The sequence below is a fragment of the Lolium rigidum genome, chromosome 5 (assembly GCF_022539505.1).
Source record: "Lolium rigidum isolate FL_2022 chromosome 5, APGP_CSIRO_Lrig_0.1, whole genome shotgun sequence".
NCBI classification, from domain to species: Eukaryota; Viridiplantae; Streptophyta; class Magnoliopsida; order Poales; family Poaceae; genus Lolium; species Lolium rigidum.
The window spans coordinates 204,284,199-204,308,172 of NC_061512.1; the positions used below are offsets into that span (position 1 = coordinate 204,284,199).

The window sequence follows — 23,974 nt, forward strand, 5'->3', positions numbered from 1 at the left end:
GGTGACACACTTAAAGTTGGATGTTGAAATGGTAGTACTTGAATTATGGAATGGAGTTCGAATATTTGTTCGAAGTCCCGGATGTGATCCCGGACATCACGAGGAGTTCGGAATGGTCGGAGAATAAGATTCATATATAGGATGTCATTTTATGTGAAATAAAATGTCGCGGAAGGTTCTATGGAAGGTTCTAGAAGGTTCTAGAAAAGTCCGGAAGAAACCACCAAGGAAGGTGGAGTCCACAAGGGACTCCACCTCCATGGCCGGCCAACCCTAGTGGGGAGGAGTCCCAAGTGGACTCCCCTTAGGGGCCGGCCACCCCACATGGGAGGTGGGAATCCCACCTTTGGGTGGGAGTCCTAGTTGGGCTAGGATTGCCCCCTCCTATGGAAGGTTTTGGTTCGGGTCTTATTCGAAGACTTGGACACCACCTCTTGGGGTTCCACCTATATAATGAGGGACCAAGGGGAGGGGGCCGGCCACCCAAGAACCACCAAGGTGGCCGCACCCCATAGTGGCCGGCGCCCCCTTCTCCCCAAACCCTAGCCGCCCGCTCCTCCACATCCCGCATAGCTTAGCGAAGCTCCGCCGGACTTCTACACCGCCACCGACACCACGCCGTCGTGCTGTCGGATTCAAGAGGAGCTACTACTTCCGCTGCCCGCTGGAACGGGGAGGTGGACGTCGTCTTCATCAACAACCGAACGTGTGACCGAGTACGGAGGTGCTGCCCGTTCGTGGCGCCGGAACCGATCGTGATCAAGATCTTCTACGCGCTTTTGCAAGCGGCAAGTGAACGTCTACCGCAGCAACAAGAGCCTCATCTTGTAGGCTTTGGAATCTCTTCAAGGGTGAGACTCGATACCCCCTCGTTGCTACCGTCTTCTAGATTGCATCTTGGCTTGGATTGCGTGTTCGCGGTAGGAAAATTTTTGTTTTCTATGCAACGTTATCCTACGGTGGTATCGAGCCGTGTCTATGCATAGATGGTTGCACGAGTAGAACACAATGGTTTGTGGGCGTTGATGCTCTTGTTATCTTTAGTTGAGTACTTTGCATCTTTATGGCATAGTGGGATGAAGCGGCTCGGACTAACTTTACATGACCGCGTTCATGAGACTTGTTCCTCGTTCGACATGCAACTTGTATTGCATAAGAGGCTTTGCGGGTGTCTGTCTCTCCTACTATAGTAAAGATTCAATTTACTCTTCTATTGACAACATTAGTATCAACGTTGTGGTTCATGTTCGTAGGTAGATTAGATCTATATCGAAAACCCTAAACCACGTAAAATATGCAAACCAAATTAGAGAGCGTCTAACTTGTTTTTGCAGGGTTTGGTGATGTGATATGGCCATAATGTGATGATGAATATGTATGAGATGATCATTATTGTATTGTGGCAACCGGCGGGAGCCTTATGGTTGTCTTTAAATTTCATGTTGAGTAGTATTTCAAAGTAGTTGTAATAGTTGCTACATGGAGGACAATCATGAAGACGGCGCCATTGACCTTGGTGCTTCGCCGACGATGATGGAGATCATGCCCGAAGATGATGGAGATCATGTCCGTGCTTTGGAGATGAAGATCAAAGGCGCAAAGACAAAAGGGCCATATCATATCACATATGAACCGCATGTGATGTTAATCCTTTTATGCATCTTATTTTGCTTAGATCGCGACGGTAGCATTATAAGATGATCCCTCACTAAAATCTCAAGATAATAAAGTGTTCATCCTTAGTAGCACCGTTATCAAGTCTTATCGTTTCGAAGCATCTCGTGATGATCGGGTGTGATAGATTCGATAAGTACTTACAACGGGTGCAAGACAGCTTTTGCACATGCGGATACTAAGGTGGCCTTGACGAGCCTAGCATGTACGGACATGGTCTCGGAACACGTGATACCGAAAGGTAGAGCATGAATCATATGATTGATATGATGAACACTTTGAGTGTTCGCCATTGAAATTACACCTTTTCTCGTGATGATCGATTTGAGGTGCGATGGATTTGGTTCGTGTGATCACTAAGACAATGCGAGGGATATTGTTTTGAGTGGGAGTTCACCTAGATTTTTAATTATGTTGAATTAAAATTTGAACTCTATTTGTCATAAACTTAGTCTAAACTATTGCAAATATATGTTGTAGAGATGGCGTCCTCAATCAATTTTAACCAGTTCCTAGAGAAAGAAAAGCTTAAGAGCAACGGTAGCAACTTCACCGGCTGGTTCCGTCATGTGAGGATCTTCCTCTGCGGCGGAAATCCGCAATATGTGCTTGATGCACCGCTAGGTGACCCTCCTGTGAAACTGAAACCGATGAAGTAAAGGCTGTTTACGAGACTCGGAAAACTCGGTACTCTCAAGTTCGGTGTGCCATCTGTGCGATGCCGGAATCCGATCTTCAAAAACGTTTTGAGCACCACGATCCTCATGAGTTGATGAATGAGCTGAAAGCTATTTTTGAGACTCATGCGGCCGTGGAATGCTATGAAGCATCGAAACATTTCTTCAGTTGTATGATGGAAGAAGGCAGCTCCATTAGTGAGCACATGCTCGCCATGACCGGGCATGCAAAGAAACTCAGTGACTTGGGAATAGTGATTCCTAACGGTGCAGGGATTAATCGTGTCCTTCAATCACTGCCACCAAGTTACAAGAACTTTGTGATGAACTACAATATGCGAGAACATGAACAAGGAGTTACTCGAACTCTTTGGCATGCTAAAAGCTGCTGAGATTGAGATCAAGAAAGAGCACCAAGTGTTGATGGTCAACAAGACCACCAGTTTCAAGAAACAGGGGCAAGTCTAAGGGAAAATTCAAGAAGGGTGGCAAGAAAGCTGCCACGCCTCCTATGAAACCTAAGAACGGCCCTAAGCACGATCTTGAGTGCTATTACTGCAAGGAGAAGGGACAACTGGAAGCGTAATTGCTCCAAGTATTTGGCGGATCCGAAGAGCGGCCTTGTCAAAAGAAGAAAGAAGGTATATCGATATACATGTTATAGATGTTTATCTCACTAGTTCTCGTTCTAGTACCTGGGTATTTGATATCTGGTTCGGTTGCTCATATTTGTAACTCGAAACGGGAACTAAAGAATAAACGACAAGCTGGCTGAAAGATGAAGTGACGATGCGCGTTGGAAACGGATCCAAGGTCAATGTGATCGCAGATCGGCACACTTCCTCTACATCTACCTTCGGGATTAGTTTTAAGCCTAAATAATTGTTATTATGTACTGCGTTGAGCATGAACATTATATCTGGATCTTGTTTAATGCAAGACGGTTATTCATTCAAGTCCGAGAATAATGGTTGTTCTATTTTTATGAATAATATCTTTTATGGTCGAGCACCACAAAAGAATGGCTTATTTCGTTAGATCTCGATAGTAGTGATACGCATATACATAACATTGATGCTAAGCGAATTAAATTGAATGATAATTCTACTTATATGTGCACTTGTCGTCTTGGTCATATTGGAGTGAAACGCATGAAGAAACTCCATACTGATGGATTACTTGAATCACTTGACTTTGAGTCACTTGATAGATGCGAAGCATGTCTAATGGGAAAAATGACTAAGACTCCATTTTACGGTATAATGGAGCGAGCTCTCGACTTATTGGAAATCATACATACCGATGTATGTGGACCAATGAGTGTAGCATCGCGCGGTGGTTATCGTTATGTTCTAACCTTCACGAGATGATGCGAGTAGATATGGGTATATCTATTTCATGAAACATAAATCCGAAACTTTTGAGAAGTTTAAGGAATTCCAAAGTGAAGTAGAAAATCAACGTAACAAGAAGATTAAATTTCTACGATCTGATCGCGGAGGTGAATATCTGAGTTATGAGTTTGGCATGCATTTAAAGAAATGCGGAATACTTTCACAATTGACACCGCCGGGAACACCACAACGAAACGGTGTGTCCGAACGTCGTAATCGAACTCTCTTAGATATGGTTCGTTCTATGATGTCTCTTACTGATTTGCCGTTATCATTTTGGAGTTATGCATTAGAGACGGCCGCATTCACTTTAAATAGAGCACCATCAAAATCCGTAGAAACGACACCGTATGAATTATGGTTTAATAAGAAACCTAAGCTGTCATTCCTTAAAGTTTGGGGTTGCGAAGCCTATGTAAAAGGTTACAACCGGACAAGCTAGAACCCAAAGCGGAGAAATGCGTCTTCATAGGATACCCTAAGGAAACTATAGGGTACACTTTCTATCACGGATCCAGAAGGCAAAATCTTTGTTGCTAAGAACGGAACCTTTCTTGAGAAATAATTTCTCACTAAAGAAGTGATTTGGAAGAAAAGTAGAACTCGATGAGATTAATGAATCTATACTCGTTGATCGGAGTAGCGCGATGCGGAAGAAGTACCGTACCGCCTACACCGGCAACGGAGAAAGCTAATGATAATGATCATGAAACTTCGAACGAGGAAACTGCGAACCTCGCGGATCGACAAGGGAACGTACCACTCCTCGATTGGTATGATCCTTGTCTAAATGTCATGATTGTGGATAACAATGATGAGGACCCTGCGACGTATGAAGAAGCGATGATGAGCCCAGATTCCAACAAATGGCAAGAAGCCATGAAATCCGAAATGGGATCCATGTATGATAACAAAGTATGGACTTTGGTAGACTTACTTGATAGCCGAAAGGCTGTCGAGAATAAATGGATCTTCAAGAGAAAAACAGATGCTGATGGTAATATTACTGTCTATAAAGCTCGACTTGTCGCAAAGGGTTTCAGACAAATTCAAGGTATTGACTACGATGAGACTTTCTCACCAGTAGCGAAGCTAAAATCTGTGAGGATTTTGTTAGCAATAGCTGCATTTTTCGATTATGAGATTTGGCGAGATGGATGTCAAAACGGCGTTCCTTAATGGAGACATTGAGGAAGAGTTGTATATGGTACAACCCAAAGGTTTTGTCGATCCTAAAAATGCTGACAAAGTATGCAAACTTCAGCGTTCAATCTATGGACTGAAGCAAGCATCGAGAAGTTGGAACAGACGCTTTGATAAGGTGATCAAAGACTTCGGGTTTATACAGTGTCATGGAGAGGCTCGTATTTACAAGAAAGTGAGTGGGAGCTACGTAGCATTCTCGATATTATATGTAGATGACATATTATTGATTGGGAATGATATAGAACTATTAAGCGAGTGTAAAAGGTTATTTGAATAACGAGTTTTTCAATGAAAGACCTTGGTGAAGCATCATATATATTAGGCATCAAGATTTATAGAGATAGATCAAGACGCCTAATAGGGCTATCACGAGTACATACATGGACAAGATTCTAAAGAAGTTTAGAATGGACGAAAGTAAGAAAGGGTTTTTACCTATGTTACCGGGCAAGGTCTTGAGTAAGACTCAAGGACCGGCTACGGCGGAAGAAAGAGAAAGGATGAATCAGATCCCCTATGCTTCGGCGATAGGCTCTATTATGTATGCCATGCTATGTACAAGACCGGATATAGCGCATGCTTGTTAGTTTGACTAGCGAGATATCAAAGTGATCCGGGAATGGAACACTCTGGACAGCGGTCAAGAATATCCTGAAGTACTTGAAAAGAACTAAGGATATGTTTCTTTGTTATGGAGGTGACCAAGAGCTCGTTGTAACAAGTTACACCGATGCAAGTTGGAACAACGATCCCGATGACTCTAAGTCACAATGCAGGTACGTGTTTATATTGAATGGTGCTTGCGATGAAGCTGGGCAAGCTCGAAGCGGTGCACGGTGGCGAAGTCTTCAACGAGAATCGAGTACATAGCGGCTTCGGAGGCTTCATCGAAGCGGTATGGATGAAGAGGTTCATTGTAGAGCTCGGTGTGGTTCCTAGTGCATTGGACCCATTTATCATTTCTTGTGATAACATGGGTGCCATCGCCAATGCACAAGAGCCAAGGTCACACAAGAGGCTGAAGCATATCAAGCTGCGTTATCACTCGATTCGCGAGTACATCGAAGATGGAGAAGTAAAGATTTGCAAAGTACACATCGATCCGAATGTAGCGGATCCGTTGACTAAAGCTCTCCCTAGGGCAAAGCATGACCAACACCGGAATGCCATGGGTGTTAGGTATATTACTATGTAATCTAGATTATTGACTCTAGTGCAAGTGGGAGGCTGAAGGAGATATGCCCTAGAGGCAATAATAAAAGTAGTTATTATTTATATCTCTATGTTTATGATAAATGTTTATATATCATGCTAGAATTGTATTAACCGAAACATTAGTACATGTGTGATATGTAGACAAACAAGAAGTCCCTAGTATGCCTCTTAAACTAGCTTGTTGATTAATGGATGATTAGTTTCATAATCATGAACATTGGATGTTATTAATAACAAGGTTATATCATTGTATGAATGATGTAATGGACACACCCAATTAAGCGTAGCATAAGATCTCGTCATTTAGTTATTTGCTATAAGCTTTCGATACATAGTTACCTAGTCCTTATGACCATGAGATCATATAAATCACTTATACCGGAAAGGTACTTTGATTACACCAAACACCACTTGCGTAAATGGGTGGCTATAAAGGTGGGATTAAGTATCCGGAAAGTATGAGTTGAGGCATATGGATCAACGGTGGGATTTGTCCATCCCGATGACGGATAGATATACTACGGGCCCTCTCGGTGGAATGTCGTCTAATGTCTTGCAAGCATATGAATGAGTTCATAAGAGACCACATACTACGATACGAGTAAAGAGTACTTGTCAGGAGACGAGGTTGAACAAGGTATAGAGTGATACCGAAGATCAAACCTCGGACAAGTACAATATCGTGAGACAAAGGGAATTGGTAATGTATGTGAATGGTTCATTCGATCACTAAAGTCATCGTTGAATATGTGGGAGCCATTATGGATCTCCAGATCCCGCTATTGGTTATTGGTCGGAGTGAGTACTCAACCATGTCCGCATAGTTCTCGAACCGTAGGGTGACACACTTAAAGTTGGATGTTGAAATGGTAGTACTTGAATTATGGAATGGAGTTCGAATATTTGTTCGAAGTCCCGGATGTGATCCCGGACATCACGAGGAGTTCCGGAATGGTCCGGAGAATAAGATTCATATATAGGATGTCATTTTATGTGAAATAAAATGTCGCGGAAGGTTCTATGGAAGGTTCTAGAAGGTTCTAGAAAAGTCCGGAAGAAACCACCAAGGAAGGTGGAGTCCACAAGGGACTCCACCTCCATGGCCGGCCAACCCTAGTGGGGGAGGAGTCCCAAGTGGACTCCCGCCAGGGGCCGGCCACCCCCACATGGGAGGTGGGAATCCCACCTTTGGGTGGGAGTCCTAGTTGGGCTAGGATTGCCCCCTCCTATGGAAGGTTTTGGTTCGGGTCTTATTCGAAGACTTGGACACCACCTCTTGGGTTCCACCTATATAATGAGGGACCTAGGGGAGGGGGCCGGCCACCCAAGAACCACCAAGGTGGCCGCACCCCATAGTGGCCGGCGCCCCCCTTCTCCCCAAACCCTAGCCGCCCGCTCCTCCACATCCCGCATAGCTTAGCGAAGCTCCGCCGGACTTCTACACCGCCACCGACACCACGCCGTCGTGCTGTCGGATTCAAGAGGAGCTACTACTTCCGCTGCCCGCTGGAACGGGGAGGTGGACGTCGTCTTCATCAACAACCGAACGTGTGACCGAGTACGGAGGTGCTGCCCGTTCGTGGCGCCGGAACCGATCGTGATCAAGATCTTCTACGCGCTTTTGCAAGCGGCAAGTGAACGTCTACCGCAGCAACAAGAGCCTCATCTTGTAGGCTTTGGAATCTCTTCAAGGGTGAGACTCGATACCCCCTCGTTGCTACCGTCTTCTAGATTGCATCTTGGCTTGGATTGCGTGTTCGCGGTAGGAAATTTTTTGTTTTCTATGCAACGTTATCCTACAAATGCTTGCTTGTTTTCTTATCTTTCTTTGATTTAAGTCTTGCTAAGAACCAATTCAACCCTCTGACTTTGACCGCCACCTTAACTTACTTAAAAATAATTCAGATGATTAAGATTTAAACATTAACAATTTCATTTGGAAAATCATGTTTATGTATACGCCATGTCTATATTTAATATCCCTTACACGATTAAAGAAAATACGTTTAGTAAATACACATTGGGCCTCAATAATGCCCCCCCCCCCCTAGTTGAGAGCCCTTATTGTTCTTCAATGGATGAAGTTTTTTCAAGGTTTTTTGCATTGGGAATTTTTTTTCTCCTCGTTATCTGTGCTTTTCTACAAGAAACATTTATTATAGGGAAGTTGATCATTGGTTTTGTTAGAAATAGAAAATAGTTATTCTAGCACCAAGGCTGTAGGAGACTTGGAACATATTTCCTTTGGGAGAGTGAAGGATCAAAGATGTCAAACAGAGGGAGAGTGTGTTAAAATGCAACTACGATTTTTTATCTTTTGTGTTGATTTTAGGGAAAGTCCATAATAGGTTCAATAAAATGCAACTAGGTAATATAATCCTATATAGAAAAGGGTTAGAGATAACCAAAGGAATCGGCATGGAGACTAAAATGATATATATCCAAATGTTTTAAGTCATTCGCCCTGACTCTAATCCCCATTGGAGAGACCATGGCACACAAATTCCACACGAGGTTCCTTCGGGTCTAGCCTTCTTTCCAACCAAGTATTAGCTCAGCCCACTAAGAGGTAGACCTTAAGGCGCCCCCAACTCACAAACCCTGCAGGAAATCATATAGATATCCACCTTGGCTTGCTAGGTATTTGAGAAACTGAGGTATCACTTCGTTACCAAATCGGTTCTAATTCAAATTTTGGCTCCTCTCGGGCTGAAAAAGCGAATGAATCCATCTTGGATGCTCTTGATGAAGCGTCAGATGATTCGGATGTTGAATGGAATAGTGGCGATGATTTCTGCACTACCGTAAAAAAATGGAGTTAAGGGACACACACCACCATCACCCACCGCCCAAAAAGTCTTTGAGACTATGATAGAGATTGGTGGGAACGGTGACAACACTCCACGGGCCGAGGATCCGGTTAGAGCAGCAGCTGGCTAGGAGGACGAGGATCCACCGCCTCCGCCTAGGCCGGAGGACGAGATTCCCCTTGGACCCTCCACTGCACCAAACCCTTTCACAACTTCAGAAGATCAGATTTATGGCACCTTGCTCGCAAATCCTATCACACTAGAGCGTGTCAACGATGTCACAAAGCTCGAAGGGATGTGTAAGGAACTCATTGAGGAGGCCAAATGCATTGCAAAGACTAGCGCCGATCTGATCAAATAGAAGGCGCAAACTGAGACCATGCTCAAGAAATTTAAAAAAAACTCGAATCAGAGTATAACACATGATCGCCAAGAAAACTGAGGAGTTGGCCAAAGAGCCCAGGGTTACCCGGAACATAGATGTTGCACCTCTCACCAAGGTCCAGGTGTATAAAGCGCCGTACATTGATAAATAACCAGGTCATGGCAACACCCAGCAGAACGTTCCACACATTATAGAGAAATTATTTCTCAAAATTAATGTTGTTCTAGGAAACCATGAGTACCACAATTGTTTTTCAAAGTTGTGCTAGAAGCGGAAATTCGGTTTGTTTTGTGAACAAGTGGTATCTGGTGAAAAAAAATCTATTTTACTGCAAGATGGTTGGTTATATTTAATATGTTGCAGTCTATTTACGAGTAATTGATTTTCATGGAAGTATTAAACGCTCTACTGGTGGCATTTAAAGACATTTGTCAGACACTAAACATCTTGTATTTCTGCATGTACAATTCATGTAAATTTATCGTACAAACTAAACACCATAGTATTAGATTCAAATCTCCAACAGAGAATCAGTGACCTCGATATCATCCTCGAACCTCTGTGTCCCAAACGTTCGGTTCGGGTTGACTGATAAAGATGGATGGCATGAATGCCAATAAAACCACTTTCATTATTGGAGCAACAAACAAACCTGAGATCATAGACTTAGTATTGCTTAGGCCTGGGTTATAATCACTTGATTTGTGAGCTCAGACACTACTAATGGCCGGCGATGAAACTAACCACTCGCTCCATGAGCGCCACCGCTTCGCGGCTGCCGTGGTCCTCGACGAAGAAGCCGTGCCCTTTGCCTTCCGACTCGAACCACTCCACGTCCCCTCCCCACCCGCTGGACTTCACCGCCTCGTAGTACGCCCGATTCCTCGGGCGCCGCGGGTCCTCCGACGCCGCGCAGACCAGCATCCTCTCGCACGGCAGCGTCCTCAGGCTCGGCGCGCCGGCGGCCAGCGGGTTCATCCTCGGGTCGTCCAGCCCACCCTTCGCGCCCGGAAAGATGGCCGCCCACCTTTTCTCCACACTCACCCTGTATTCCTCTGCCTCCTCGTCCAATTTCACTTCGCCGCTGAACGAAGGGTGGAGCAAGATCACGCCCTCAACGCGCAGACCGGTCAGGCCGGCGGCGATGGCCATGTTGTGGGCTATGTTCCCGCCGGCGCTGCAGCCGGCCAGGAAGACGCGCCCGAGGTCGCCGTGCTCGGACAGCCACGGATCGGCGGCGCCGGACACGGCCCAGCTGAGCGCGGCCCAGGAGTCGTCGTAGGCCGCCGGGAGCGGGTGCTCGGGAGCGAGGCGGTAGTCGACGGAGACAGCCAGGACACGCGCGTTGCCGGCTAGCGAGTTCATGTAGCGGTGGTGGGCAGGATAGCCGGTTGACCCGACGATGAAGTAGCCGCCGTGGAAGTCGACGACGATCGGGAGCTTCGTCGTCGCCGCGGTGGCCTTGATGTCGCCTCCGGATTCAGCGGTACGGACGGCTGGTAGGTAGAGGCGGACGGAAACGCCGGTGGCGGCGTCGATCACGACGTCTTTGGAGGTGACGCCGATGTCGGCGTCGAAGCCGGCTGGCACGGTGTCCATACCGCTCAGACGGTCGATGTGGCCGTCCTTGTATAAGCGGAAATATCGGGCGTCGACCACGATCTCGGTCCTCCCGGAATCCATCTTGCAGCGCGCCTGTGAAGCTATACTCAATCGCGGCCAGAGGCAAGGAGAGCGGTGGTTTGGTGGACTGGAGGTGAGCGGAACTGCAGGGCTGAGGAGGACATGTGAGGTGAGGGCAAGAGGACCTGGGTTATCCATGTGCGTGCATTAACATCTGGAAAGTTCAGTTCAACCGCTCCCATCGATCATTTAATTGGCATTTAGCCTGGTTTTCCTTATTGATGAAATTTGTCCATTTGGGGGAAGACCTATTCTTAACAGCAAAAATGTGTTTGCCGCGGGAAACTAGATCAATTTGATTGGGTAGTAAAAGAAGCGTCTTGGTTATTGCAAGCTCTATCACATTGTTCTTATTGTTGTTCCACTAGAAAAAGAGATAATTTGTGCATGCTTTCATTTGTACGTAGAAACTTGTTTTTATTCAACCGTGATAATGATTCTGCAGGTAAGAAAAGGTTTGCTGGAGCAGAACAGGAAAAACAACGGAACACTTCAAAGCGGTAACATTTGCCAATAAACTGACACAAATACGCAGTAACATTAATAAGTCATGTATCACATGCCCCACTTTGCTGGGCGGCTAACCTCGTGGGATCTCAACCTGGGCATCGAGGGTCATGGGCTCGCCATTTGGATCATCATGAAAGACGAAACTACTAGTAAAAAAAAAACTTAGCGTGATCGTCTCCACGTCATCCTCCCCGAGCCTTAGAAGGCACAAGCTTAGTATGGTCGGCGGCCCGATTTGAGATCCCGTAGTCATGTTCTTGTCTTCTTTGGCGCACTTCTTGTTTGAGAAAGTATGGTCATTTTAGGTAGATGGCTTCTTCCTGCTGGTTCCGTCGACGGCGAAGACGGTACTTATCATCCTGCCTTCCTAGGGATGTCGAAAATTTCTTAGACAACCGAACAAAGACCAACGAAGGGCGACTCCATAGCCTGACATTTTGTAGAGCTTGTGTGGCACATTTTATATATGTCCACATAATTGTGACACTAAAACTAGACTTTAATCACATTACTTATGATACCATTGTTTCTACCTTTTTATCTATTGTTTCTCGGTCATGTAATATTGTCGTTGACAATTTGGCTATTGATTTTTTTCTCATATTTTTTTGGCAGCTAATTGTCATTATGTTCATGTCGTGGTGTAGTGCAATTTATTATACTAAACTTTGCTTATTTGCAATTAGCCATTTCTTATGGCATACATTTTTGATCCATAGAATCATTCATTGTACTTGCAAAAATTAACCATATAATAATGCATATTAATATTAAGATACAATACATTTACTATATAATTTTAGTTTTTACCATGCAAAATGCATTTATATCCAGTTTATAGCATATACCACGAGAAAAATGGTGTTGGTTGTTAGTTTTTCAAGGTAGAACCCCTTAATAATATTCTCTTCAGCAAAAAAAGTTTAGATTCTAAGTTTTTGTAAATCTACATATTTGCATGTCTTCATAGGCTAATTTACTTCATTTGGATGAATTGTAAAAATATGTATGTGTTTGCGCCTATTTTAGTTTCCTTTCATATCATGGCATAGAGCTGTGCGTCTCGTAGAGGTTTCTGGATTGCATGGTTGGCTATGTTAGCTTAACTAAATACAAGGTTAATTATTGACATATTATGTAAGAAAATATGTAATATATAAAATACAGTGACTGGATTGTTCTTGAATCATTGGAATGCTGTTTTATTGGTTCTTTCATGCTAATTATGTCTTCAGTGGTCATGTGTTGAACAATCAAGGTGTGTGAGGTTGTATCAGAGTTTATTGTCTGCCGTTTATGACTTAATTAATAAAACCAGGCGTGAGGACCTATGTTTAAAGAAGATTTTTCCACCGTAGCATGTGAGCTTCGATGCACAGAACATGTTTTCTTTTGTAAAAACAACGGAAAATATAAAGAAAATACGGTGAGATTCGACAGATACACGATGGAACTTTCCCTGCCACCGAACGATTGCACATTGTACATACATCTCCTGATCTCCAACTTCAGTTTTTGCGCCAAGTTCGGAGAACCCCACAAGGCCACAACACGGCAGGTACGCGTCGGCAGCCACTGATACTGCCACTCTTCGCCTTCAATCACCCGACTGTTCTGAGTGTTCTCCCTTGGGGACCCATGGAACCAAAACCTCCAATCAGCCGTCGGCGCATAGCCAGATCGGCAGACATGACATGGAGGTTGGCTGAAAGCCTGAAACTGCGCGCCCTGCACCAAGGCGTCGCCGTCGATCGAGCTGCTGCTAGGAGGCACGGGGCCGCCTGAATTACGCCTGGATTTTTACTGCTCGATCACACGACGCCGGCCGTCGGTTGCCATTGTTCCATCTCCTACGACTCTACGAGAGTGAGTTTTGGATAAAATGGTCAGCGCATCTCGGACGTAAATGGACGCGGAAGATCCGTTTGCGATCACGCGGTCAAAAAACACTGGTGGAAAAAGGGCCTTTGGTCGCGGTTCGCAACTGCTATTAGTCGCGGTTGCGCAACCGCGACCAAAGTAGCGCGACTAAAGGCCCCCCCCCTTTAGTCGCGGTTGCTTACGAACCGCGACTAAAGGTCCGTCCACGTGGGCGCCGGGCGACCGTCGGGCGGAGGCCCTTTAGTCGCGGTTCTTCGGCCGACCGCGACTAAAGGCCGCCGCAGATTTAGGGTTTTAGCCCCCCACCCTAAACCTGCCCCCTAAACCTCGTTTTCTGTTTAATTTGTATTGTTTTATTTCTTTTGTGCTTTATTGTAATTTTGAAGGAGTTTCACATATTCTACGGTACTACATACATGCATGCATATGAATGTACAATTTCAAACAAATTTGAAATTAGAACCAAAAAGAATTCAAGAGGAATATACAATATATATTCAATATCATCGGATGACCATATACAAGTTTGAACAAGTTTCCATACATAATTTAATGCATGTATAGTTCTACGTCCTCTACGTAGTGTTGTCCTGTAGGATCGATGACTTCCCTCGCGAACTATCCGGCTAGTTCCTCTTGAAGTGGTCGGAAGCGAGCTTCGGACTAAGCGTCTTCCGGAGGTTATTCCTCTTGATGTTGATCTCGGACGGCTGGTCCCGCTCATTGGTGTATCTCCGGATCCTCTCACAAACATAGTATCCACATAGATTGGTCCCCGGTGGTTGAATATCCCCAGTCGTCCGCACTGCCCTTTTAAAATGTAGCTCTTTTTTGAATTCACCGACCTTTTCATCTACGAACCGTCTCCAAACCCTACGAGGCAAAGAAAATTAAATGAACAAGAGAGTTATTAATTAGTTACTTGATATTAGGAAATGATGAACGAAATAGGCCGATCGATATAGAGCGCAAATGAATGAAAACAATTACTTTTGCATCATTTTTCTCATGTCGGCCCAAAGCGCCGCATCCATATTCAGAGAGTCGTGGACGAGAACTGTGGAGGTGGGAAATTGAATTACCATCAGAATCCAGTGGAACCTGCGGACATGATACATGCACAGTCATGCATATATAACTCATCGATTAGCCACATACCATGCATGGAGTAAACAAAAGAGAATGTGCTCAAGACAGAAACACTCACCCAAAATGGTAAGGAAATAGAATATCACTTTTGAGTTCCTGTTTTCTAAGAAACCGCCACAGGTCTTCCTCCACGTCGGCGGGGTGGTGTTCTAACACATATGAATTAACGATGTGTGGGTCAATGAACCCAACATCATGGATGTTCCTTATTTGCATTTCCCGCTTCTTCATTACTGCATAATAGCGTACACAACAAGATAGTTAGGACAATATATAGTGCGAGGCAATGAACGAGATGGGGTAGAAATTAATAAATCACTTACGAACGTAGCAACTGATGATAGATTTGTCGAGGTCGCGCAGATTGAACAGCTGGAACAATTCACTCCGATGAATTGTTATATAGTAATGTTTGAAGTGATGCTCATATCTAACTTCCGCATAAATATAGTCTTTGCCGTTTTTAAGTTTTATGTAACCCTTGTACCAATTTAGCGAGACCTTTCATTTGTCGAGGTAGATCCTCTTCTCTGCGCGAGGCTCGACGAGAGGGCCCTTCACATATGTAAATACTACGTCCTTCATTGGCGCCTCATCAAGGCCTAACGGTGCACGAAGAGTGATACCTAAGGTGGCCGCTTGTTCTGCGGCACTCGTTACGGTCAATCCATGTGCTGCCGCAGCTGCTATGATATCGGGGGCATCCGGACCGGCGGCTTGCACTATGAGCGGGGCGATCGATTGTTTACTTTGTTCCCCGAGCTCGGGCAACTTCTTTCCCCTTTCTAATTTTTTCTCGGCCTCCTCCAAGGCTTTCTTCTCCTGCTTCTCCGCCAACTCTTGGTTCCTCTTGAACGCGAGTGCTTGCCTACGAAGTTCACGTGCATAGTCGTCGAGGCAGATTCTTTGCGGCTTGGGACGGTGTGTTCAAAAATGACTTAGCCCACTTCTTTTGCTCATCAGAAAATACTGGCTTGGGCTCGCCCTCTATTTTCTTCTTGCAGCTCGCCTTCCATTTCTCTAAATCAGCATCCGCGCCCGCCTCGACTTCCTCGGCACTACATTCCCAAGGCCTCGTGGGGAGTGATACGTCTCCGACGTATCGATAATTTCTTATGTTCTATGCCATATTATTGATGGTACCTACATGTTTTATGCACACTTTATGTCATATTCGTGCATTTTCTGGAACTAACCTATTAACAAGATGCCGAAGTGCCGATTCTTGTTTTCTGCTGTTTTTGGTTTCAGAAATCCTAGTAACGAAATATTCTCGGAATTGGACGAAATCAAGACCCGGGGGCCTATTTCGCCGGGAACCTTCCGGAAGACCGAAGAGCATACGAAGTGGGGCCACGAGGTGGCCAAACCACAAGGCGGCGCGGCCAAGGGGGCCCGCGCCGCCCTGTGGTGTGGGCCCCTCGTCAGCCCCCGACTCGCCCTTCCGCCTACTTAAAGCCTCCGTCGCGAAACCCCCGAGAAAAAAAAACCACGATACGGAAAACCTTCCAGAGACGCCGCCGCCGCCGATCCCATCTCGGGGGATTCTGGAGATCTCCTCCGGCACCCTGCCGGAGAGGGGATTCATCTTCCGGAGGACTCTACACCGCCATGGTCGCCTCCGGAGTGATGAGTGAGTAGTTCACCCCTGGACTATGGGTCCATAGCGGTAGCTAGATGGTTGTCTTCTCCTCATTGTGCTTCATTGTTGGATCTTGTGAGCTGCCTAACATGATCAAGATCATCTATCTGTAATACTCTATGTTGTGTTTGTCGGGATCCGATGGATAGAGAATACCATGTTATGTTAATTATCAAGTTATTGCATATGTGTTGTTTATGATCTTGCATGCTCTCCGTTATTAGTAGAGGCTCGGCCAAGTTGATGCTAGTAACTCCAAGAGGGAGTATTTATGCTCGATAGTGGGTTCATGCCTGCATTGACACCAGGACGAGTGACGAAAGTTCTAAGGTTCCGTTGTCTTGTTGCCACTAGGGATAAAACATTGATGCTATGTCCGAGGATGTAGTTATTGATTACATTACGCACCATACTTAATGCAATTATCTGTTGCTTTGCAACTTAATGCTGGAAGGGGTTCGGATGATAACCTGAAGGTGGACTTTTTAGGCATAGATGCGGTTGGATGGCGGTCTATGTACTTTGTCGTAATGCCCAATTAAATCTCACTTGTACTTATCATGACATGTATGTGCATTGTTATGCCCTCTCTATTTGTCAATTGCCCGATTGTAATTTGTTCACCCAACATGCTTTTATCTTATGGGAGAGACACCTCTAGTGAACTGTGGACCCCGGTCCATTCTTTTAATACTTGAAATACAAATCTGCTGCAATACTTGTTTTACTATTTTCTCTGCAAACAATCATCTTCCACACAATACGGTTAATCCTTTGTTACAGCAAGCCGGTGAGATTGACAACCTCACTGTTTCGTTGGGGCAAAGTACTTTGGTTGTGTTGTGCGGGTTCCACGTTGGCGCCGGAATCCCTGGTGTTGCGCCGCACTACATCCCGCCGCCATCAACCTTCAACGTGCTTCTTGGCTCCTCCTGGTTCGATAAACCTTGGTTTCTTTCCGAGGGAAAACTTGCTGCTGTGCGCATCATACCTTCCTCTTGGGGTTGCCCAACGAACGTGTGAAATACACGCCATCAAGCATATTTTCTGGCGCCGTTGCTTGGGAGATCAAGACACGCTGCAAGGGGAGTCTCCACTTCTCAATCTCTTTACTTTGTTTTTGTCTTGCTTTATTTTATTTACTATTTTGTTTGCTGCATTATATCAAAACACAAAAAAATTAGTTGCCAGCTTTACTTTATTTACTGTCTTGTTTGCTATATCAAAAACACAAAAAAAATTTAGTTTACTTGCATTTACTTTATCTAGTTTGTTTTATTTACTACTGCTAAAATGGCCAACCCTGAAAATACTAAGTTGTGTGACTTCACTAGCACAAATAATAATGATTTCTTATGCACACCTATTGCTCCACCTGCTACTACAGCGGAATTCTTTGAAATTAAACCTGCTTTACTAAATCTTGTTATGCGAGAGCAATTTTCTGGTGTTAGTTCTGATGTTGCTGCTGCCCATCTCAATAATTTTGTTGAACTATGTGAAATGCAGAAGTATAAAGATGTAGATGGTGACATTATAAAATTAAAATTGTTCCCTTTCTCATTAAGAGGAAGAGCTAAAGATTGGTTGCTATCTCTGCCTAAGAATAGTATTGATTCCTGGACTAAATGCAAGGATGCTTTTATTGGTAGATATTATCCCCTGCTAAAATTATATCTTTGAGGAGTAGCATAATGAATTTTAAACAATTGGATAATGAACATGTTGCTCAAGCTTGGGAAAGAATGAAATCTTTGGTTAAAAATCACCCAACCCATGGAGTCGACTACTTGGATGATCATCCAAACCTTCTATGCGGGACTAAATTTTTCTTCGCGGAATTTATTGGATTCAGCTGCTGGAGGTACCTTTATGTCCATCACTCTTGGTGAAGCAACAAAGCTCCTTGATAATATGATGGTTAATTACTATGAATGGCACACGGAAAGAGCTCCACAAGGTAAGAAGGTAAATTCTATTGAAGAAACCTCTTCCTTGAGTGATAAGATTGATGCTATTATGTCTATGCTTGTGAATGGTAGGACTAATGTTGATCCGAATAATGTTCCATTAGCTTCATTGGTTGCCCAAGAAGAACATGTTGATGTAAACTTCATTAAAAATAATAATTTCAACAACAATGCTTATCGGAACAATTCTAGTAATAACTATAGGCCATATCCTTATAATAATGGTAACGGTTATGCTAATTCTTATGGGAATTCTTACAACAATAATAGGAATACACCCCTGGACTTGAAGCCATGCTTAAAGAATTTATTAGTACACAAACTGCCTTTATCAAATCTGTTGAGGAAAAGCTCAATAAAATTGATATTCTTGCTTCTAGAGTTGATAGTCTTGCCTCTGATGTTAATCTTTTGAAATCGAAAGTTATGCCTAATAGGGATATTGAAAATAAAATTGTTACTACAGAAAATGCCATCCAAGTTAGAATTAATGAGAATATAAGATTAATGGCTGAACTGCGTGCTAGGTGGGATAGAGAAGAAAATGAAAAACTAGCTAAAAAGGAAAATGTAGCTAAAGTTTGGACTATTACTACCACTAGCAATGCTAATGATTCACATGTTGCTGCACCTCCTACTATTAATGGTAAAATAATTGGTATTGGCAATGCTTCTACTCCTAGTGCAAAGCGCGCAAAATTACTCGAAGCTGCTAAAGTCTGTGAAATCGCTTGTGATAAAACTACTGAAATTTTTTCCAACCTTGGGGATGATAATCCCATTGCTTTAGATTGTAATGATTTAGATTTTGATGATTGCCACATCTCTGAAGTTATAAAGTTCTTACAAAAACTTGCTAAGAGTCCCAATGCTAGCGTCGTAAACTTGGCTTTCACAAAACATATTACAAATGCTCTCATAAAAGCTAGAGAAGAGAAACTAAAACTTGAAACTTCTATTCCTAGAAAGCTAGAGGATGGTTGGGAGCCCATCATTAAAATGAGAGTCAAAGATTTTGATTGTAATGCTTTATGTGATCTTGGTGCAAGTATTTCTGTTATGCCTAATAAGGTCTATGATATGCTTGACTTGCCACCATTGAAAAACTGTTATCTGTATGTTAATCTCGCTGATAATGCTAAAAAGAAACCTTTGGGGAAAGTTGATAATGTTCATATTATGGTTAACAATAACCTTGTCCCCGTTGATTTTGTTGTCTTGGATATTGAATGCAATGCATCTTGCCCCATTATATTGGGAAGACCTTTTCTTCGAACCGTTGGTGCTACTATTGATATGAAGGAAGGTAATATTAAATATCAATTTCCTCTCAAGAAAGGTATGGAACACTTCCCTAGAAAGAGAATGAAGTTACCTTATGATTCTATTATTAGAACAAATTATGATGTTGATGCACCATCTTTTGATAACACTTGAGTTACACTTTCTGCGCCTAGCTGAAAGGCGTTAAAGAAAAGCGCTTATGGGAGACAACCCATGTTTTTACTACAGCATTTTTTGTTTTATATTTGAGTCTTGGAAGTTGTTTAATACTGTAGCAACCTCTCCTTATCTTAGTTTTGAGTTTTGTTGTGCCAAGTAAAGTCTTTGATAGTAAAGTAAGTACTAGATTTGGATTACTGCGCAGTTCCAGATTTCTTTGCTGTCACGAATCTGGGTCTACCTCCCTGTAGGTAGCTCAGAAAATTAAGCCAATTTACGTGCATGATCCTCAGATATGTACGCAACTTTCTTTCAATTTGAGCATTTTCATTTGAGCAAGTCTGGTGGCCTAATAAAATCCATCTTTACGGACTGTTCTGTTTTGACAGATTCTGTCTTTTATTTCGCATTGCCTCTTTTGCTATGTTGGATAAATTTCTTTGATCCATTAATATCCAGTAGCTTTATGCAATGTCCAGAAGTGTTAAGAATGATTGTGTCACCTCTGAACATGTTAATTTTTATTATGCACTAACCCTCTAATGAGTTGTTTCGAGTTTGGTGTGGAGGAAGTTTTCAAGGATCAAGAGAGGAGTATGATACAATATGATCAAGGAGAGTGAAAGCTCTAAGCTTGGGGATGCCCCGGTGGTTCACCCCTGCATATATTCTAAGAAGACTCAAGCGTCTAACCTTGGGGATGCCCAAGGCATCCCCTTCTTCATTGACAACATTATCAGGTTCCTCCCCTGAAACTATATTTTTATTCCGTCACATCTTATGCACTTTGCTTGGAGCGTCGGTTTGTTTTTGTTTTTTGTTTTGTTTGAATAAAATGGATCCTAGCATTCACTTTGTGGGAGAGAGACACGCTCCTCTGTAGCATATGGACAAGTATGTCCTTAGGCTCTACTCATAGTATTCATGGCGAAGTTTCTTCTTCGTTAAATTGTTATATGGTTGGAATTGGAAAATGCTACATGTAGTAATTCTAAAATGTCTTGGATAATTTGATACTTGGCAATTGTTGTGCTCATGTTTAAGCTCTTGCATCATATACTTTGCACCCATTAATGAAGAAACACTTAGAGCTTGCTAATTTGGTTTGCATATTTGGTTTCTCTAGAGTCTAGATAATATCTAGTATTGAGTTTTGAACAACAAGGAAGACGGTGTAGAGTCTTATAATTTTTACAATATGTCTTTTATGTGAGTTTTGCTGCACCGTTCATCCTTGTGTTTGTTTCAAATAACCTTGCTAGCCTAAACCTTGTATCGAGAGGGAATACTTCTCATGCATCCAAAATCCTTGAGCCAACCATTATGCCATTTGTGTCCACCATACCTACCTACTACATGGTATTTATCCGCCATTCCAAAGTAAATTGCTTGAGTGCTACCTTTAAAATTCCATCATTCACCTTTACAATATATAGCTCATGGGACAAATAGCTTAAAAACTATTGTAGTATTGAATATGTACTTATGCACTTTATCTCTTATTAAGTTGCTTGTTGTACGATAACCATGTTTTCTGGGGACGCCATCAACTATTCTTTGTTGAATATCATGTGAGTTGCTATGCATGTCCGTCTTGTCTGAAGTAAGAGAGATCTACCACGTTAATGGTTGGAGCATGCATATTGTTAGAGAAGAACATTGAGCCGCTAACTAAAGCCATGAATCATGGTGGAAGTTTCAGTTTTGGACATATATCCTCAATCTCATATGAGAATAATAATTGTTGCCACATGCTTATGCATTAAAGAGGAGTCCATTATCGGTTGTCCATGTTATCCCGGTATGGATGTCTAAGTTGAGAATAATCAAAAGCGAGAAATCCAAAATGCGAGCTTTCTCCTTAGACCTTTGTACAGGCGGCATGGAGGTACCCCATTGTGACACTTGGTTAAAACATGTGCATTGCAAAGATCCGGTAGTCCAAGCTAATTAGGACAAGGTGCGGGCACTATTAGTATACTATGCATGAGGCTTGCAACTTGTAAGATATAATTTACATAACTCATATGCTTTATTACTACCGTTGACAAAATTGTTTCATGTTTTCAAAATAAAAGCTCTAGCACAAATATAGCAATCGATGCTTTCCTCTTTGAAGGACCATTCTTTTACTTTTATGTTGAGTCAGTTCACCTATCTCTCTCCACCTCAAGAAGCAAACACTTGTGTGAACTGTGCATTGATTCCTACATACTCGCATATTGTACTTGTTATATTACTCTATGTTGACAATTATCCATGAGATATACAAGTTACAAGTTGAAAGCAACCGCTGAAACTTAATCTTCCTTTGTGTTGCTTCAATGCTTTATGAGTTAACTCTTATGCAAGACTTATTGATGCTTGTCTTGAAGTACTATTCATGAAAAGTCTTTGCCTTATGATTCACTTGTTTACTCATGTCATTACTATTGTTTTGATCGCTGCATCCACTACATATGTTTACAAATAGTATGATCAAGATTATGATGGCATGTCACTTCGAAATTATCTTTGTTATCGTTTTACCCGCTCGGGACGAGCGAGAACTAAGCTTGGGGATGCTTGATACGTCTCCGACGTATCGATAATTTCTTATGTTCTATGCCATATTATTGATGATACCTACATGTTTTATGCACACTTTATGTCATATTCGTGCATTTTCCGGAACTAACCTATTAACAAGATGCCGAAGTGCCGAGCTGTCGTTTTCTCGCTGTTTTTGGTTTCAGAAATCCTAGTAACGAAATATTCTCGGAATTGGACGAAATCAAGACCCAGGGGCCTATTTCGCCACGAACCTTCCAGAAGACCGAAGAGCATACGAAGTGGGGCCACGAGGTGGCCAAACCACAAGGCGGCGCGGCCAAAGGGGGGCCCGCGCCGCCCTGTGGTGTGGGCCCCTCGTCAGCCCCCCGACTCTGCCCTTCCGCCTACTTAAAGCCTCCGTCGCGAAACCCCTGAGAAAAAAAACCACGATACGGAAAACCTTCCAGAGACGCCGCCGCCGCCGATCCCATCTCGGGGGATTCTGGAGATCTCCTCCGGCACCCTGCCGGAGAGGGGATTCATCTTCCGGAGGACTCTACACCGCCATGGTCGCCTCCGGAGTGATGAGTGAGTAGTTCACCCCTGGACTATGGGTCCATAGCGAGTAGCTAGATGGTTGTCTTCTCCTCATTGTGCTTCATTGTTGGATCTTGTGAGCTGCCTAACATGATCAAGATCATCTATCTCGTAATACTCTATGTTGTGTTTGTCGGGATCCGATGGATAGAGAATACCATGTTATGTTAATTATCAAGTTATTGCATATGTGTTGTTTATGATCTTGCATGCTCTCCGTTATTAGTAGAGGCTCGGCCAAGTTGATGCTAGTAACTCCAAGAGGGAGTATTTATGCTCGATAGTGGGTTCATGCCCGCATTGACACACGGGACGTGTGACGTAAAGTTCTAAGGTTGTGTTGTGCTCGTTGCCACTAGGGATAAAACATTGATGCTATGTCCGAGGATGTAGTTATTGATTACATTACGCACCATACTTAATGCAATTGTCTGTTGCTTTGCAACTTAATACCGAAAGGGGTTCGGATGATAACCCGAAGGTGGACTTTTTAGGCATAGATGCGGTTGGATGGCGGTCTATGTACTTTGTCGTAATGCCCAATTAAATCTCACCGTACTTATCATGACATGTATGTGCATTGTTATGCCCTCTCTATTTGTCAATTGCCCGATTGTAATTTGTTCACCCAACATGCTTTTATCTTATGGGAGAGACACCTCTAGTGAACTATGGACCCCGGTCCATTCTTTTAATACTCGAAATACAAATCTGCTCGCAATACTTGTTTTACTATTTTCTCTCGCAAACAATCATCTTCCACACAATACGGTTAATCCTTTGTTACAGCAAGCCGGTGAGATTGACAACCTCACTCGTTTCGTTGGGGCAAAGTACTTTGGTTGTGTTGTGCGGGTTCCACGTTGGCGCCGGAATCCCTGGTGTTGCGCCGCACTACATCCCGCCGCCATCAACCTTCAACGTGCTTCTTGGCTCCTCCTGGTTCGATAAACCTTGGTTTCTTTCTCGAGGGAAAACTTGCTGCTGTGCGCATCATACCTTCCTCTTGGGGTTGCCCAACGAACGTGTGAAATACACGCCATCGGGGAGAGGCTTCGGTGATACCTCCGGTACCTTTGTTTTCTTAGGTACGTAAGGGTCCGGGTTAATAATCCAGGACTGCTCGCCTCGCTTCTTCGCGCGGAGGTGGATTGGGGGCGGCGTGCGCTACCCGCCCGGGGCGGACTAGGGGGCGGCGGCTGCTTA

The 23,974-nt window shown here is 43.6% G+C and overlaps 1 protein-coding gene across 1 annotated transcript; it reads right to left on the minus strand.

Moving 5' to 3' along the window:
- Nucleotides 1-9,954: 9,954 nt before the first annotated feature.
- On the minus strand, nucleotides 9,955-11,059 carry LOC124654548 (tuliposide A-converting enzyme b3, amyloplastic-like). The gene has a single exon (XM_047193549.1). It carries the CDS (start codon nucleotides 11,042-11,044, stop codon nucleotides 10,082-10,084), a length of 963 nt encoding a protein of 320 aa, XP_047049505.1. The 5' UTR covers nucleotides 11,045-11,059; the 3' UTR covers nucleotides 9,955-10,081.
- Between the last annotated feature and the right edge of the window lie 12,915 nt (nucleotides 11,060-23,974).

Excerpts from the sequence above, each read along its gene's own strand:
- LOC124654548 (XM_047193549.1), bottom strand. The coding sequence starts at position 11,044 with ATGGATTCCGGGAGGACCGAGATCGTGGTCGACGCCCGATATTTCCGC.